At 37.7% G+C, this 14,104-nt stretch overlaps 1 protein-coding gene across 8 annotated transcripts in view; it reads left to right on the top strand.

Moving 5' to 3' along the window:
- The window catches only part of LOC131362280 (histone demethylase UTY-like), an 87,688-nt gene that overhangs the window by 33,788 nt on the left and 39,796 nt on the right, over positions 1-14,104 (top strand). For 6 of the 8 annotated variants that reach the window (XM_058404204.1, XM_058404205.1, XM_058404211.1 and 3 more), the window contains exons 9-13: positions 139-232; positions 650-776; positions 1,108-1,206; positions 1,323-1,542; positions 2,056-2,190. In XM_058404204.1, coding sequence (XP_058260187.1) covers positions 139-232; positions 650-776; positions 1,108-1,206; positions 1,323-1,542; positions 2,056-2,190 — 675 coding nt within the window. Of the gene's footprint in view, positions 1-138; positions 233-629; positions 777-1,107; positions 1,207-1,322; positions 1,543-2,055; positions 2,191-14,104 lie in introns of all 8 variants that reach the window. The other 2 variants (XM_058404212.1, XM_058404209.1) reach the window with 2 other exon arrangements.

The following is a 14,104-nucleotide window of genomic DNA, read 5'->3' as shown; positions in this document are numbered from 1 at the left end:
TGTCCTTTTAAGGCAATTCTTTATGGAGACAGCAGTACATACATACATTGGATTGGGGTGCACATTCTCATTCTTTTTTTAGAAATAAAGGCTACACACACACACTTTTCTGTATCTCCGTGTCTTTTATGCATTCAGAAAAGATACCGTGTGGCAAAGGAGGCTTACGAAAGTCTCTTGCAGACAGAGAATCTCCCTACCCAGGTGAAAGCAGCTACTTTACAACAGCTTGGTAAGTCCACCCCATTACTGAAGCTATTGAAACTAGTTACAACAGTAATGCATACTTTTCATTGTTTCTGATGATGCATGTTCATGTTTTACCTTGTAATACTTGTTTCAATTTATTATTGCTTCTAATGCAGTACAAAAGTGCATAAATATTTGAAAGTGAAATAGCGTGCTTCATTTCTTTAAAATCCTTTGTGGTTGTGAAAACAGGATCCATAGGGTATGTGGCTATATTGTCAATTCCAGGTATTCTTATAGTAAACCAGTGGGTGCACTGTATTTACATTACCTTGTAGTCATTACCTGCACTTTTGCTCAAACTAACTTGCTCGGTGTTTCTGTTGTTTTAATGTCCTGTTTGACAAAGGTCTGCAGTCTACTTTTTTTTGTGAAAATAGTGATGTCCTTCTCACCCCAGGCTGGATGCATCATACAGTGGAACAGCTGGGAGACCGAGCCAATAAAGACAGCTATGCTATAGAGTGTTTGCAGAAATCTCTTGAAGCTGACCCCAACTCTGGCCAGTCCTGGTATTTTCTTGGAAGGTTGGTAGCATGTAGTTACCAGGTTGATTGAGCTGCTGTATATAGATGATAGCAAGACATGTGCCCTTAAACTCTGTTTCCTTGGGAAGCTTTGCATTAGAGTTTGTTACTGGATATGCTCATCACACCTGCTATTCACACTGTTAAAACTGCTCTTATGGTTGGAATTGTGAGATATTCAGGATAAAATTTGTTGAAATCTCTTAATGTTAGGAAATAGCAACTGAGGCAAAGGCAAAAAAATGGATTATGTTCAGCATACAGGGTCTAACGTAATGGTTATTACAGTTTGGAACTTTGAATTGCATTCTGTTTATTGCTTCTATTGTAGGTGCTACTCAAGTATTGGGAAAGTGCAAGATGCTTTTGTTTCTTACCGGCAGTCCATAGACAAATCTGAGGCCAGTGCAGACACTTGGTGCTCCATTGGGTAAGGATGTGGAATATTTAGTTTTGTTATAGATGTTTTTTTTTCCCTTTTCTTTCTAATAAGTTTTTTTGGTTACTTCATACATGTGCTGCTAAATTTGCCCCATTCTCATTCAGGGTGCTGTATCAGCAGCAGAATCAGCCCATGGATGCTCTGCAGGCATACATCTGTGCTGTGCAGTTAGACCACAGTCATGCTGCAGCCTGGATGGACCTGGGCACTCTCTATGAGTCCTGCTATCAGCCCCAAGATGCCATCAAGTGCTATATCAACGCCACACGCAGCAAAGGCTGCAGCAACATTGCAGCAATCACTGCCCGCATCAAATATTTGCAGGTAACTTGGACAGAATAAGAGCTAATGGCATCTAGATTTGAATACTTGACAATTGTGTGCAGGTTTACTTCTTCAGGAGTGTGTCTGTGTGGGCCTCTATGTGCATAAGTGTACAAATATACTTGGCTGTCAAAAAGCTTGAGTGGTGTGATTCATTAAAGTTTTCTGTTATTTTTTGTGCTTTCTGTAGGTGCTAGTCAAGTACCTTTGAATTTGACAGCTTTTGTTCTGAACATTTCACTGTTTTACATTGCATGTTTTCTCAGTATTTTCATTCTTTGACATATTTTATCCTCCACATTATCTGTACATAGGAAAGAGGCAAGTTTCTATGATTAATGATAATAGGACTTCTACATGAACAGTGACTTCTGCACTACATCGTGACCTAACTAGATGCACCTTTTTGGGCCTAAGGGTCCAAACTTGGGCCTAAGGGCACTTTTGTAAATTGTTCCGACATCCAAACATAGATTGCTGTTTAAATATGTTTTTCACGCGTTTTCGTCCTAGGCTCAGTTGTGTAACCTTCATCACACTAGTCTACAAAGTAAAAGTAAAATGCTTCCTAGTATTGAGGAAGCATGGAGCCTCCCAATCCCAGCAGAGCTTACCTCAAGACAGGGCGTCCAGATCACAGCTCAGCAGGTGAGACCAGATAGACGCACACGCTGATAACAATAATCCCTAAACTCACTACAAAACACACACACACACACCCTTAAATTTGTCGTCTGGCTTGATCTACTCAACCATGCTTCTCACTTTTCTCTTATGGTACTGTGAAAAGACAAATTTTCTATATATATTCTTATATTAATGTTACAAAAATGAGCATGGTTTGTGTTTTGACTTCTCTAGTGTAGCTTTCGTTTTCTTGTTTTAAGTGTGCATAAAGAGTTTTTCTTTCACAGTTGTAGAAGCAATCTAGATGCCCCAATAACCCTTGTTTTTATATTATGCTTTTAAAAGCACTGAGCAGTGAACTGAATGACACTTATCTCATTGAAACAGTCAGTGGAGGCATGAAAAATTGAAACACTAAGGATCAACGACTTTGATAAGGGCCAAATTGTGTTAGCTACACAACTGGTTGAGGGCATCTCCAAAATGCAAAGTCTTGTGGGCTGTTTCTGGTATTCAGTGGTTAGTACATACCAAAAGTGGTCCAAGGAAGGACAGCGGTGAACAGGTGACAGGGTCATGTGCACCCATTTGACGTGCGTGTGAAACAAAGGCTATCCCATTTGGTCTGATGCCACAGAAGAGCTACTGCAGCACAAATTGCTGCAAATGTTAATGCTGACAATGATAGCAAGGTATCAGAACACACAGTGCTTTGAAGCTTGGAAAGGCAAGCCCATCACTTTTAGACTGTAAATTAATGTTATCAATGTATTCATTGATGGAACACGTCTGTAAGTTACTCTGTATAAGAGTGTCTTGAAATGCCATAAGCTTGCTGAGTATGGGGCTGCATAGCAGCAAACTGGGAAGAGTGCACATACTGTCCACCACCAAAAGCGTACCACCTACCTAAGTATTACTGCAGAGCAAGTAGAGCCTTTCATGGCAAGTGTATTGATTAATAGCAGTGGGGTCTTTGAGTAGGATAATGCATCCTGCCACACTGCAAAATTTTTTCAAAAATGTTTTGTGCAACATGACAGAGTTCACGATGTTGACTCCACTTCAAATCAAGCATCTGTGGGATATGCTGGATAAAAAGGCTGATCCATGCAGGTCCCGGCTCGCACCTTACAGGACTTAAAGGATTTGCTGGTAATGTCCTGGTGCTGGATGCCACAGCACACCAAACGGGTCCATGTGGAGTCCATGCTTGAATGGGTCAGAGTTGTTGTGATGTCACAAATAGGACCTAAACATTATTGAACAGGTGCTGTTTATGGTTGATCTGTGTGTGTATCTATCCATCCATCCATCCCTCTGTGTGTGTGTGTATGTATGTATAAACCTGGTCATTCAGTATATTGTATATTCAGCAACTTGGACTTTTTTTCCTTTCTGGCCAGACTATATATATATGCATATATACAGTCATATGGAAAAAATTAGAACACCCCACTGAATATTCAGTTCTTTATTAAGAAATGTCAACATGTCAATTTCTGATCTTGTTTTAAAATCCCAGTCAGGTTCAGTGCACACTACCATAAGGTCCAAGCAGGCAGAAGTCAAGCTCACAGTACAGACAGGAAATCCAAATTGCTTTACCCGTTTTGCAGTATGACAGGCACGGTCTTGCGTGAAAACTGCAGGCTGATTGGAAGTTGCTTGATGGGAAGGGACCACATATTGCTGAAGCAGGTTTTGATAAACATTTGCATTTTCCCTGCCATGTAGCTGTAAAAGAGGCCCAATTCTTGCTGCAGAAATCATGGCTTGGTTATTTTGTAAAACATAACCAGAACAGCTAATAATCCTTCAAAATTTGAGCTATCAGAAAAAGTTTCTATTTTTGATGAAAGTTTACATGTGCATATATTGCATATATGTGTGTGTGTGTGTGTGTATATATATATATATATATATATATATATATATATATATATATATATATATATATATATATATATATATATATATATATATATATATAATCCTAGCGTTTAAATGAGAATGAGGGATCCTGCCGATGGACCACCAGGAGGCTATAGACATTGAATTCTGGTGTTCCAATCACTTCCAGTGCCACAGGTTTATAAAATCAAGCACCTGTAGACTGCTACTACAAACATTTGTCACGTAAAATCACAGAGCGGGGCCAGCACATGCTGAGGTGCACAGTGCACAGAAGTTGCTAACTTTCTGCAGAGTCAGTAGCTACAGACTTCTAGTTAGCTCAAGAACAGTGCATAGAGAGCCTCTTGGAATGGGTTTTCATGGCCGAGCAGCTGCATCCAAGCCTTACATCAACAAGTGCAAGGCATCAGAAGCAGTGATGTAAATCACACTGCCACTGGACTCTAGAGCAGTGGAGATATGTTCTCTGGAGTGACCAATCACTCTTCTGTGTCTGGCAATTCGATAGACGAGTTTGGGTTTGGCAGTTGCCAATGATCAAGTATGGATCATTTTAACGGACTGGAACCTGTAATATCTTCTTACTACGTTACAGTGGTGAGGGAAAAGCTCCCTGTATTGCGTGTAATCACAACAACAAAGTTTGTCAGGCGTCTACATTGTCAGCTGAGGAGATTACGAAGATTATTATTATTTTTACTGCTCTTTACTTAAACTACTTGTTTTAAGTTAAACAATGTTAAATATTGCACTTTTATGCAATTGCAAAGCAATTACTTGGTTTTGTATAACTATGAAATGTGGGGTTATCTGTTTTTGCTCAAAAACAGACTAAGTAAATTAAAAAAAAAAAACATACTTTCAGTTAACTTTCATTTTGTAATTTAGCAGTATTATTTTGAGTTATTATTTCTTAATCAAAACAACCCAACTCCAGTTTGATTGATATTACTTGGAATGCACAATAAAAAAAAAAACATGATTTCTGATACATACATATATATATATATATATATATATATATATATATATATATATATATATATATATATATATATATATATATATATATAATTATAGTAATTCATTTAAACAAAAATTATTATATATATATATATATATATATATATATATATATATATATATATATAAATTCTAAAATGTAATTTCTGATGCATTTGTGTGTGTGTATATATAATCCGCCCGAGGGTAATTCAATGGGTCCTCACTGCTCGCATCCCTCAAAGGCTTGCCCACTGCGATGGAAAAACAGAAACAGCCTTTATTTGTCACATATACATTACAGCACAGTGAAATTCTTTCTTCGCATATCCCATCCAAAGGCACTATTTCATCAGGTGTTCTGAGTATAAGGCCTTCCAGAAGACATAGTAAGCATAGTAAGGCAGGGAAGCTCAATTCACTTCCTGAGTCTGAAGAGTGTTCTGCAGCCACCTGAATATCAACGTGAGCTTAGCCTCCTGCTACCACCCCCAGTCTAATGGACAAGCTGAGCACCTAAACCAAGAAATTGGTTGATATCTCCTGTCCTACTGCAGTCGTGAACAGCAACATTGGAGTGATTTTCTCCCCTGGGCCAAATACATCCATATGGGGCTAGCCCCCTTTCAGAGTGTCTTGGGCTTTCCTCCCCTATTCTCCTGGTCTGGTGAATTCCTGCCATACCTACCGACTGTGGATGACTGGATACACTGAAGCTAAGACATCTGGGAAATGGGCAGTGTGCAGGCAATGTATACATGCTAACTGCAGGAATCGCCCACATCCCTGGGTTCCACATCGGCAGGCAGGTATGGCTCTCTACCTGGAATCTGAAACTCAAATTTCAATGGTCCTCAAACTTCAAGTCTCCTTTCTGAAACCTGCGCATACTTCCCCCAACAGAGACTAAAACTAAATCACCTCCATTGGACATTGAGAGCTCCCTGGCTTACCTGGTATGCTTCCTTCTTGACTCCAGACACCAGGGAGGCCAGCAACAGTATCTCATAGATTGCGAGGGATTCAGCCCCATTAAGCGGGCCTGGGTCAATGGCACTGACATCCAACATCCTTTTACTGGTATCATCCTGACCTGCAAATGTCAGAGGGAACCCTCGTCCGAGAACAAGGTCACTTCTAGGTTTTATAAACATAAAAAGGCACTGACGCCAACATCGGTGTGAAGTATTGTTCCCTCGTGACATACCAAGCCATTACTGTTGTTTGATGTATTGTGTATGACCTCGCATAGTTTCATTTTCAGTCTTTTGTGATACGTTTTCGGATACGTTTGCTAGTGTTCATTGTTTTTGCCTGTTTTCTTCGACTACAGTATTGGATTACATTGTGGATTTGTTTGCTGTGTGTGCATTAAAACTCCATATGGATTCCAGACCCTCTACCTCGGGAGTTTCCTTACAGTTTATTTGGGATGGATGGATAGATAGAAGGATGAATGGATGGTTGGACGGACAGACAGACAGAGAAAAATACAACTCTATGTTTATATAATAGAAGTCTGTAAGTAATGTGTAATGTAATTTTCTGTATTTGCAGGATTTTTTTTTTGTTTTGTTTTTTTTGCAATGCTCTTCTACCATACTGATGTTAGGTAAATGTTTTCATAGATTGTTACTTTTATCGGCCTATTGACTGGGTTTTTTGTTTACTTTTTTGTTTACCTCTATATATATATATATATATATATATATATATATATATATATATATATATATATATATATATGCTGACTGTATGCAAAAATGAACATTATCCTTAATTCTAGTTAATGGTGGCTTTCCTGCATAGCGCAGAATTATTTCTTGCAGATATAGTCATTAACATATCACTGAAATTCATCCAATTTGTCTGTTAAACCACAGAGTTGCTGGGCATCATGGCCAGCACCTAATGTATAGTGGATACTCTGATATACATACACACATACATGCATGAGAATACACACACACACACACACACACACACATAGTATACAGTAAGTGCACCCCTTTGCAATATCAATTAATTGTCAAATGATTCAAAACTAAATCACCGTAGGACATTTGTTCTCCTACAGGAGTATTGATTTACTATATAAAAATGCTGTAGGAGCTAAATGGAACTAAATGTAGGAGCTAAATGGAACAAATGTCAGTACATTTGTTGACAGTCATTACTAAGTTTCAAATCATATTTTTGCAAAACTTAACATGTCCACAGTTATTTTTGATGACAGTAGCAATCCTCTTCACCATTCAAGTGTTTCTAGAATTCTAGTGTTGCACACATTTCTGAAGAGATATTCTGGACTGATGCTTTTCAGTTGCTCTTTGCTGGAGGGTTGTGTTGCTATTGTCTTATATTTAAAGACTCCAGATTTGTTCTGTTTGATTCAAGGCAGGCGATATACTCATTATTACGGCATTATTAATTCAGTTCAGTTTAGTTTTATAGCGCTTTCAACAATGCACATTTCTCAAAGCAACGTTTAAAATTTAGAATAGAAATTACAAAGTTTAAAATTAAATTTAAATTTATCTTTAATGAACAAGCCTGAGGCAACTGTGGCAAGGAAATACTCCCTGAGACAATATGAGGAAGGAACCTTGAGAGGAAACAGACTCAAAAGGGAACTCATACTCATCCATTTGGGTGACACCGGAGACTGAATTTATAAATAATGTCCTTTCTATAACTATATATAGTCAAGTGGACATGATAATAATTTCTAATTTGTATTCAACACTAATTCCTTTCTGCCAAAGCAATTAGTTCAATGATGGAGACCCAAGTGCAAAACTGACTGCCACAACATCACTTCAAAGCCAGCGCCATAGTCTCAAAGTTGTTTCATCCATAGCAGTCCAATTTGCCTTCAAGCAATGAGACTCCAACCAGAAGTAGGGCTTCAGTTGGTCACACTGGAAACTTTGAATGCTAGGAGCTTGGGAGTAGCATGTGTATCTCAACAGAAAAAGAAAGATAGAAAGAGAAAATTTCAGGTATGCTTGTACATGTACATGAAGTGCCAGAAGGTGACACAGGCATGAGGGCTTCCTGGGACACAAAGTTGTTCAGCCTAGACTTAATGTCTTTTCAGCCTGGACTTAAATTCTGAGACTGTGTATTCTGAAACTGAACATTAAGTGGACTGCAGAGCTTTGTAAAAGAAGACTTTGCATCCTGTTGTAGCCTTTACTACTTGAGGTACTACCAAATAGCTTAGTGCCATTTGTGTCGGTGTGACAGATCATTTAAAAAAAAAAAATTTTTAAGTTTTTTTTAAAGGAGGACAGTAGTGGTAGTATTTTATAATCAATACGAAATTCAATTGGGAGCCAATGCAGTGTGTGTTCATAGTGTGTGATGTGTTCATATCATGCGGTTCTAGTTAGGACTAACTTGAGTTTGTTTTTGCACCCACTGGAACATCTAGACAGTAAGGCATTACAGAAATCCAAAACCAGAGGTAACAAAAGCATGAACTAGTATTTCTGCATCATGCAGTGACATTATCTTTCTTATCTTGATGATAAGCTACCTTATTGATATTATCTATATGAGCTTCAATTGAAAGACTGGATTCAGTAATCACACCAAGGTCTTTTACTGTTACACATGATGAAACAAAAAGATCATCCAGAGTTACTCTGTAATCAGAAGGCTTAGTTCTGCCTGCATATGGTGCTAGGACAGGCAGGAGGAGGTTAGTAAGCATCCACTGTCTGAAGCAGTGGGTCTAATACAACAAAACCTTGTGGAACACTGAACATAATCTTAGTATGCATAAAGAAGTCACCATTTACATCAACATACTGATAATGATCAGTCAAATAACACCTGAACCAGGAGAGGGCTGTTCTCTTAACACCAACAACATTTTCTAGTCTGTCAAATAGAATAGTATGATCAATGGTGTCAAAAGCTTCACTAAGGTCAAGCAACACCAGCACCGAGACACAACCCTGATCAGATTCCAGTAGTTAGTAATTTAACACTTTGACCAGTGTTATATCTGTGCTTTGATGAGGCTCAAATTCTGACTGAAAGACAGTGAAGGTGGACTCAGCAGAGAACAATACATGTTTCATGTTGTTCACAGCCCAAGACTTCCGCTCTTGGCATCACTGAAACTTATGTTTGGCATTCGCATAAGTGAGCAAAATGACAGGGACGAGGTGCGCATTTAATTTTGCAGTTAATTCGGTGGATGTGGTACACCTCAAAGACTTGCTGTCTGGGGTCACAGATGTGCTAACAAGATTTACACCAATAATTTGTCCTCCTTTGAAGGCTGTTTGGATAGCAGTATTTTATGTGAAGGATTATATTATTTTATGCATCTATGTATCAGCAAATGTTGAAGATTTGCTTTAAAATCACACACATTCTGCAGGAACTGCATTTTTGCATTTACATTTGTGACAATTTTCAGAGGCAACTTAAAGAGGTGCTTTGAAGTATCTATCAACAAATACATTTTGATTTTGGTTCACTAGGTCACAAACTACGCATAACATCAGTCTAAAAAAATCGGGGCGGTAATATAGTGAGTAAAGTACATGGACAATTGTTTTTTCCCCCCGTTCTTTTTAAATGCTAAGTAGTTTTTAATTACAGGAGATGTTTTTAGATGTCATTTGAAGAGAGACGGTGACTCTGGTTCGAATTTTATGACTAAACCTAGTCCCTCATTTCTTGAGATATCCAAATGGAACCAATAATAAGTTGTTTGACTGGGTGTTTAATAGGGTGCTTATATAAGATTTTTTACTTTTTATTTTATTTGACTGCTTGTGTGAGTCCCCTGTAATGTCCTGGTGCACTTGCACATCTCTACATTCTGATTCTTTCAATGTCATTTCATTGCAATCATTGCGGTACTTAGTTACAGTAGTAACAGTGCTTAGTACTTTGTTGCTGAAATTAGTAACAGTAGAAATTGCACATGTTGGACATGGAGCTGCCAGGCAGGAGGAAAAGAGGAAGGTATATGGATGTAATAAATGAGGATATGAAGCTAGTGGGTGTAAGTGTTGGGGATGCAGAAGATGAGGATAGGTGGAGAGAGATGATTCGCTGTGGCGACCCCTGAAGGGAAAAGCCGAAAGAAGAAGAAGAAGAAATTGCACTGATAGCAATAACTAATAAGACTGTAGCATCTGGCATATACTAACAACATGCTGGCAAGCACCTGAGATGCTTAGCAACACCCTAGAAAACACATGGAAATACTAAACACCCTTGCAACCACCTGGGATAACACATAGCATAACCCTAGCAACATATTAGCAACGGCATGCTTAAGCTGCACAGTTTTTTGTCCCTCTTTGAACTCTCAATAATTTGTACATCCAGTGCTACACAGTATGCAAGCATTTTTGAAGAAATCCTTGTGGATGTTCTGAATTCAATTGAACAAGCGGGAGACAGCCTTTGGCATTTCAGTCTTAAACCCGGTTTATATTTCTGGAAATTTCTTCTGTGTGTTTAAGCACATTTACAAAAATATTATTAATATTCGGAATACATCTGAAGAGCAAACACTACAATTTTCCCTCATCACATCCAATATTTTCTGTTAGGTAATCTTATATAAATGATCTTGTGACAGAAGTGGATACAAAATGCTTGTCTGTTAATTTACCAGACTGGTGTCTGTAATAACATTTCTCTATAACAAGGCTTGCCCTGAACTAATAGAATTAATGACCAACACAAGTAATTTTTTTCTTATGTTTCATGTTTTGCCTCGTACATTGCAGTATGAATAATAGAAAATTAAACTAAAGCATGTGTCATTCTTTGATTTGATAACTATGTATTTAAACCCTAGTTACATCGATGTGCTTTGGTACCTATCATTTTCTGAATAAGATTAATAATAAGAAAAAGATGAAGAAGAACTTTACAAAACAAACTGTGGTCTATTTTGTTTATTTTCCTTTCCTTTGCGATCTAATTCTACAAATTCTGATGTCATTCACATGACACTGTCCCCTACAGGACGCTCATATTATGTGCAAGTATGATTTCACATTGTGCCCGTGTCCATACACGATTTGAAATGCTCGCATAAGTATCCTTATAATTCATAATCCGCCCAGATTTGTGTTTTATTAGCTTCTTATTATTTTTACTCAACCATTCAACCTGCAGAAAGACACTTTAATGCAGCCAGAGAAGTCTGGCAAGTCAACATGCTTATCTAGAGTTAGAGTAACCTATATCAGGATATAATTTCAAGTTCCTGTAGCCCAGTGTAGAGCTTTTGAGTGCATTGTGAGTACAGTGGAAGTCAATTGTAATTTGTCAGAAAGCTGCACAATGATTACTTATCTTATGAATAGATGAAAAATAGAAAATAGATGAAATTTCATAATTTGAAGAGCGCATCTATCCCACATATTTTCAGAGGCTTTCAATCTAAATGTAAGTTCCTGATTCCAAAGTTTTTATAGCGTAGGTGAAAATTGTTGGTCTAATGGTTACCTCGTTAAATGTGTAGGATCTTTTTGCAGCTGGAGACCTAAAGCCTCAATAAAAGTTTTGCCCTTAAAATTTCAATTGTTAGTTATGTAGGCCTGCTTGATTTCCTGAGTTGAACTTGCCGCCTGACAGTACTTACAGAACATTGCCTTGCTGGGTTGGTCATAAATAGCCAAGGCTAATCTTTAACCCATTGTGTGTTAAATCGGCAGATTTTTCTGTCAGCTGAGGAGGAGCCTGGCCCATCAGCTGCACTAACACTGGAACTAACACTGGCTGTAACCAGTGAAACATTAAATCTTGAGGGTGACTCGTCATCCTATAAAAAGGTGTCTTTTCTCAGTGGATGACGTGCCAGGATGTTGGCTTTTTGAGGTAACATTTAGAACTGTGCAAAATATATATTTTTGTTGTTTCTAATATTACTTAATTTCGTCTGTCATTAAGCTTATCTAAACAACATGCTACCAAGACGTTTTTTAAGAGCCTGTCCTTGGCAACATAATCATACATGTACAAATAAATTAATATTTATTTTTGCACAGAATATTTTTTTATTGGCAAAACCAAGCAAAACTGTCACACTTTACAGCACTATGTTATGTTAGGTGCTAGCACTTGCTCAGATTAGTGAGAGCTAACAAATTCCACTTAACTGATAAGACGATATTGCTTTCTAGCTGTAAAACAGCGGAAATCTAAGAGGAAAGGTGGAGCATAAAAGAAAGGGAAAGGCAGGCAAGAAAGGCTCAAGCAGCTAAGCAGTTCAAATGTTCACATGTTTTTGTACAGGCACAAAAACAAACAAACAAGACCTAGGTTCCATAGATAGTTTTTTTTCAAAAACATATTGCTACCTAATATAGGACTGCAAATTTTTTTTGTTTGTACTCTGCATGTAGTGACTAAATTTGTCTAGGCAACTCAGCTTTTACTTCCTTTTTCTTTTACTTTATTGAGCTCCATAGGTTAACTTACAATGTTTAACAATATCCTTCACAAGTAACTAGGAACCTTGTCACTTTTACTGACCCAGTATTCTGACAGTTTATTTAAGAAAATAAAAACTGAATAAAATGACAAAAAACACTTGTGTAATTTAGCATGCACATAGATATAATCCATCCTCTTCACTTTTCTGCTTTCTGTCTCTCTTGACAGGTCTATCATTCACATTTTTTCTCTTTTATATCCTCTCTTTCTCCATTATTATCTCTCATGTTTCTGTTTCTCTGCTCTGCTGGTTGTTTTTTTTATGTATTTGAAATGTTTTTGACAAGAAGCAAAGTAACTGTTAGCAACACTATTTTAACTAAATTTAAACAAAAATGATGCTACTAATGTTTCAGATTGTTTTGCCTGCAGCACTCAAGAGAGGAATGTCCACCACAGTAGTTTGAGCAACACAAGGACAAAAATGTGGTAGTGTAATCAAAATATCCTTATGGCAAGCTACATGACAATTGACTTAGCTGCTGTGATACAGATGATATGTGCTTAAGGAGAAAATGTGCTAGGAGAGAGGATAACTTTCTTTAGCTGTACTACGTACCTAAATGTACTATTATATTTTTGTAATTTAATGAAATGAAAGCAACCTATTAAGCCTACATCAGAAGTGACACCTTGTTGAAGTGTTACTGAAGGATTGTGTAAAGGAAAGAGTAGACACTGAACATATGAACATGCATTCAGCTAAGTGTAGTGCTGTATGGCTGCCCAATTTGGATGAGTCTGTGCCCACTGCAGCCTCAGCTTTCTGTTCTTAGCTGACAGAAATCAAACCCACCGTCTTTTGCTCTTGTAGCCCATTCACCTCATTTGGCATTTTGTGTGGTCTGAAATGCTTTTCTGCTCACCACAATTGTACAGAGTGGTTATCTGAATTATTGTAACCTCTTTTGTCAATTAGAACACATCTGGCCATTCTTTATCAAGCTCTCATCAACAGGTGTTTCCATCGACAGAACTGCCACTCACTGGATGCTGATTTTTTTTAATAGCACCATTCTGAGTAAATTTAAGTTGCTGCTGCATATGAAAATCCCAGATCATCAGTAATAGATGTAATCAGAGAGCCACCTGGCATCAACAGTCCTTCCATGGCCAAAATCACCTTTGTTTCCCATTATGATGGTTAACGTGAACATTACTTAAAGCTGCTGGCCTGTATCTGCGTGATATTATGCATTGTACTGCTGCCACAGGATTGGCTAATTGCACAAATGAATAGGTGTATGATTATTCCTAATAAAGTGTTCAGTGGGTGTAAACTGCATGCAAAGCTTTCTTTACTCAAACAGCTGTATCATATGATATGTGTTTTAACTTAACTGTAAAAGCTTGATTGGGACTAGAGGTGAGGCCATGTTTTATATTTAGGGTTGTGGTCATCTGTGGGAGGGTTAAGTTCAAATACTTTTTCTATAATTTGGTTTACTGCATCTCAAGTCATTTCTGGACAAAGTTGTCACATAAAACTTTCATATCATACAAAAATTAATGAGCAATTGTCAACATCAGTATG

The sequence above is a fragment of the Hemibagrus wyckioides genome, linkage group LG11 (assembly GCF_019097595.1).
Source record: "Hemibagrus wyckioides isolate EC202008001 linkage group LG11, SWU_Hwy_1.0, whole genome shotgun sequence".
NCBI lineage: Eukaryota > Metazoa > Chordata > Actinopteri > Siluriformes > Bagridae > Hemibagrus > Hemibagrus wyckioides.
The sequence above is the reverse complement of the archived record's forward strand: the minus strand, read 5'-3'. Positions and strand labels throughout refer to the sequence as shown.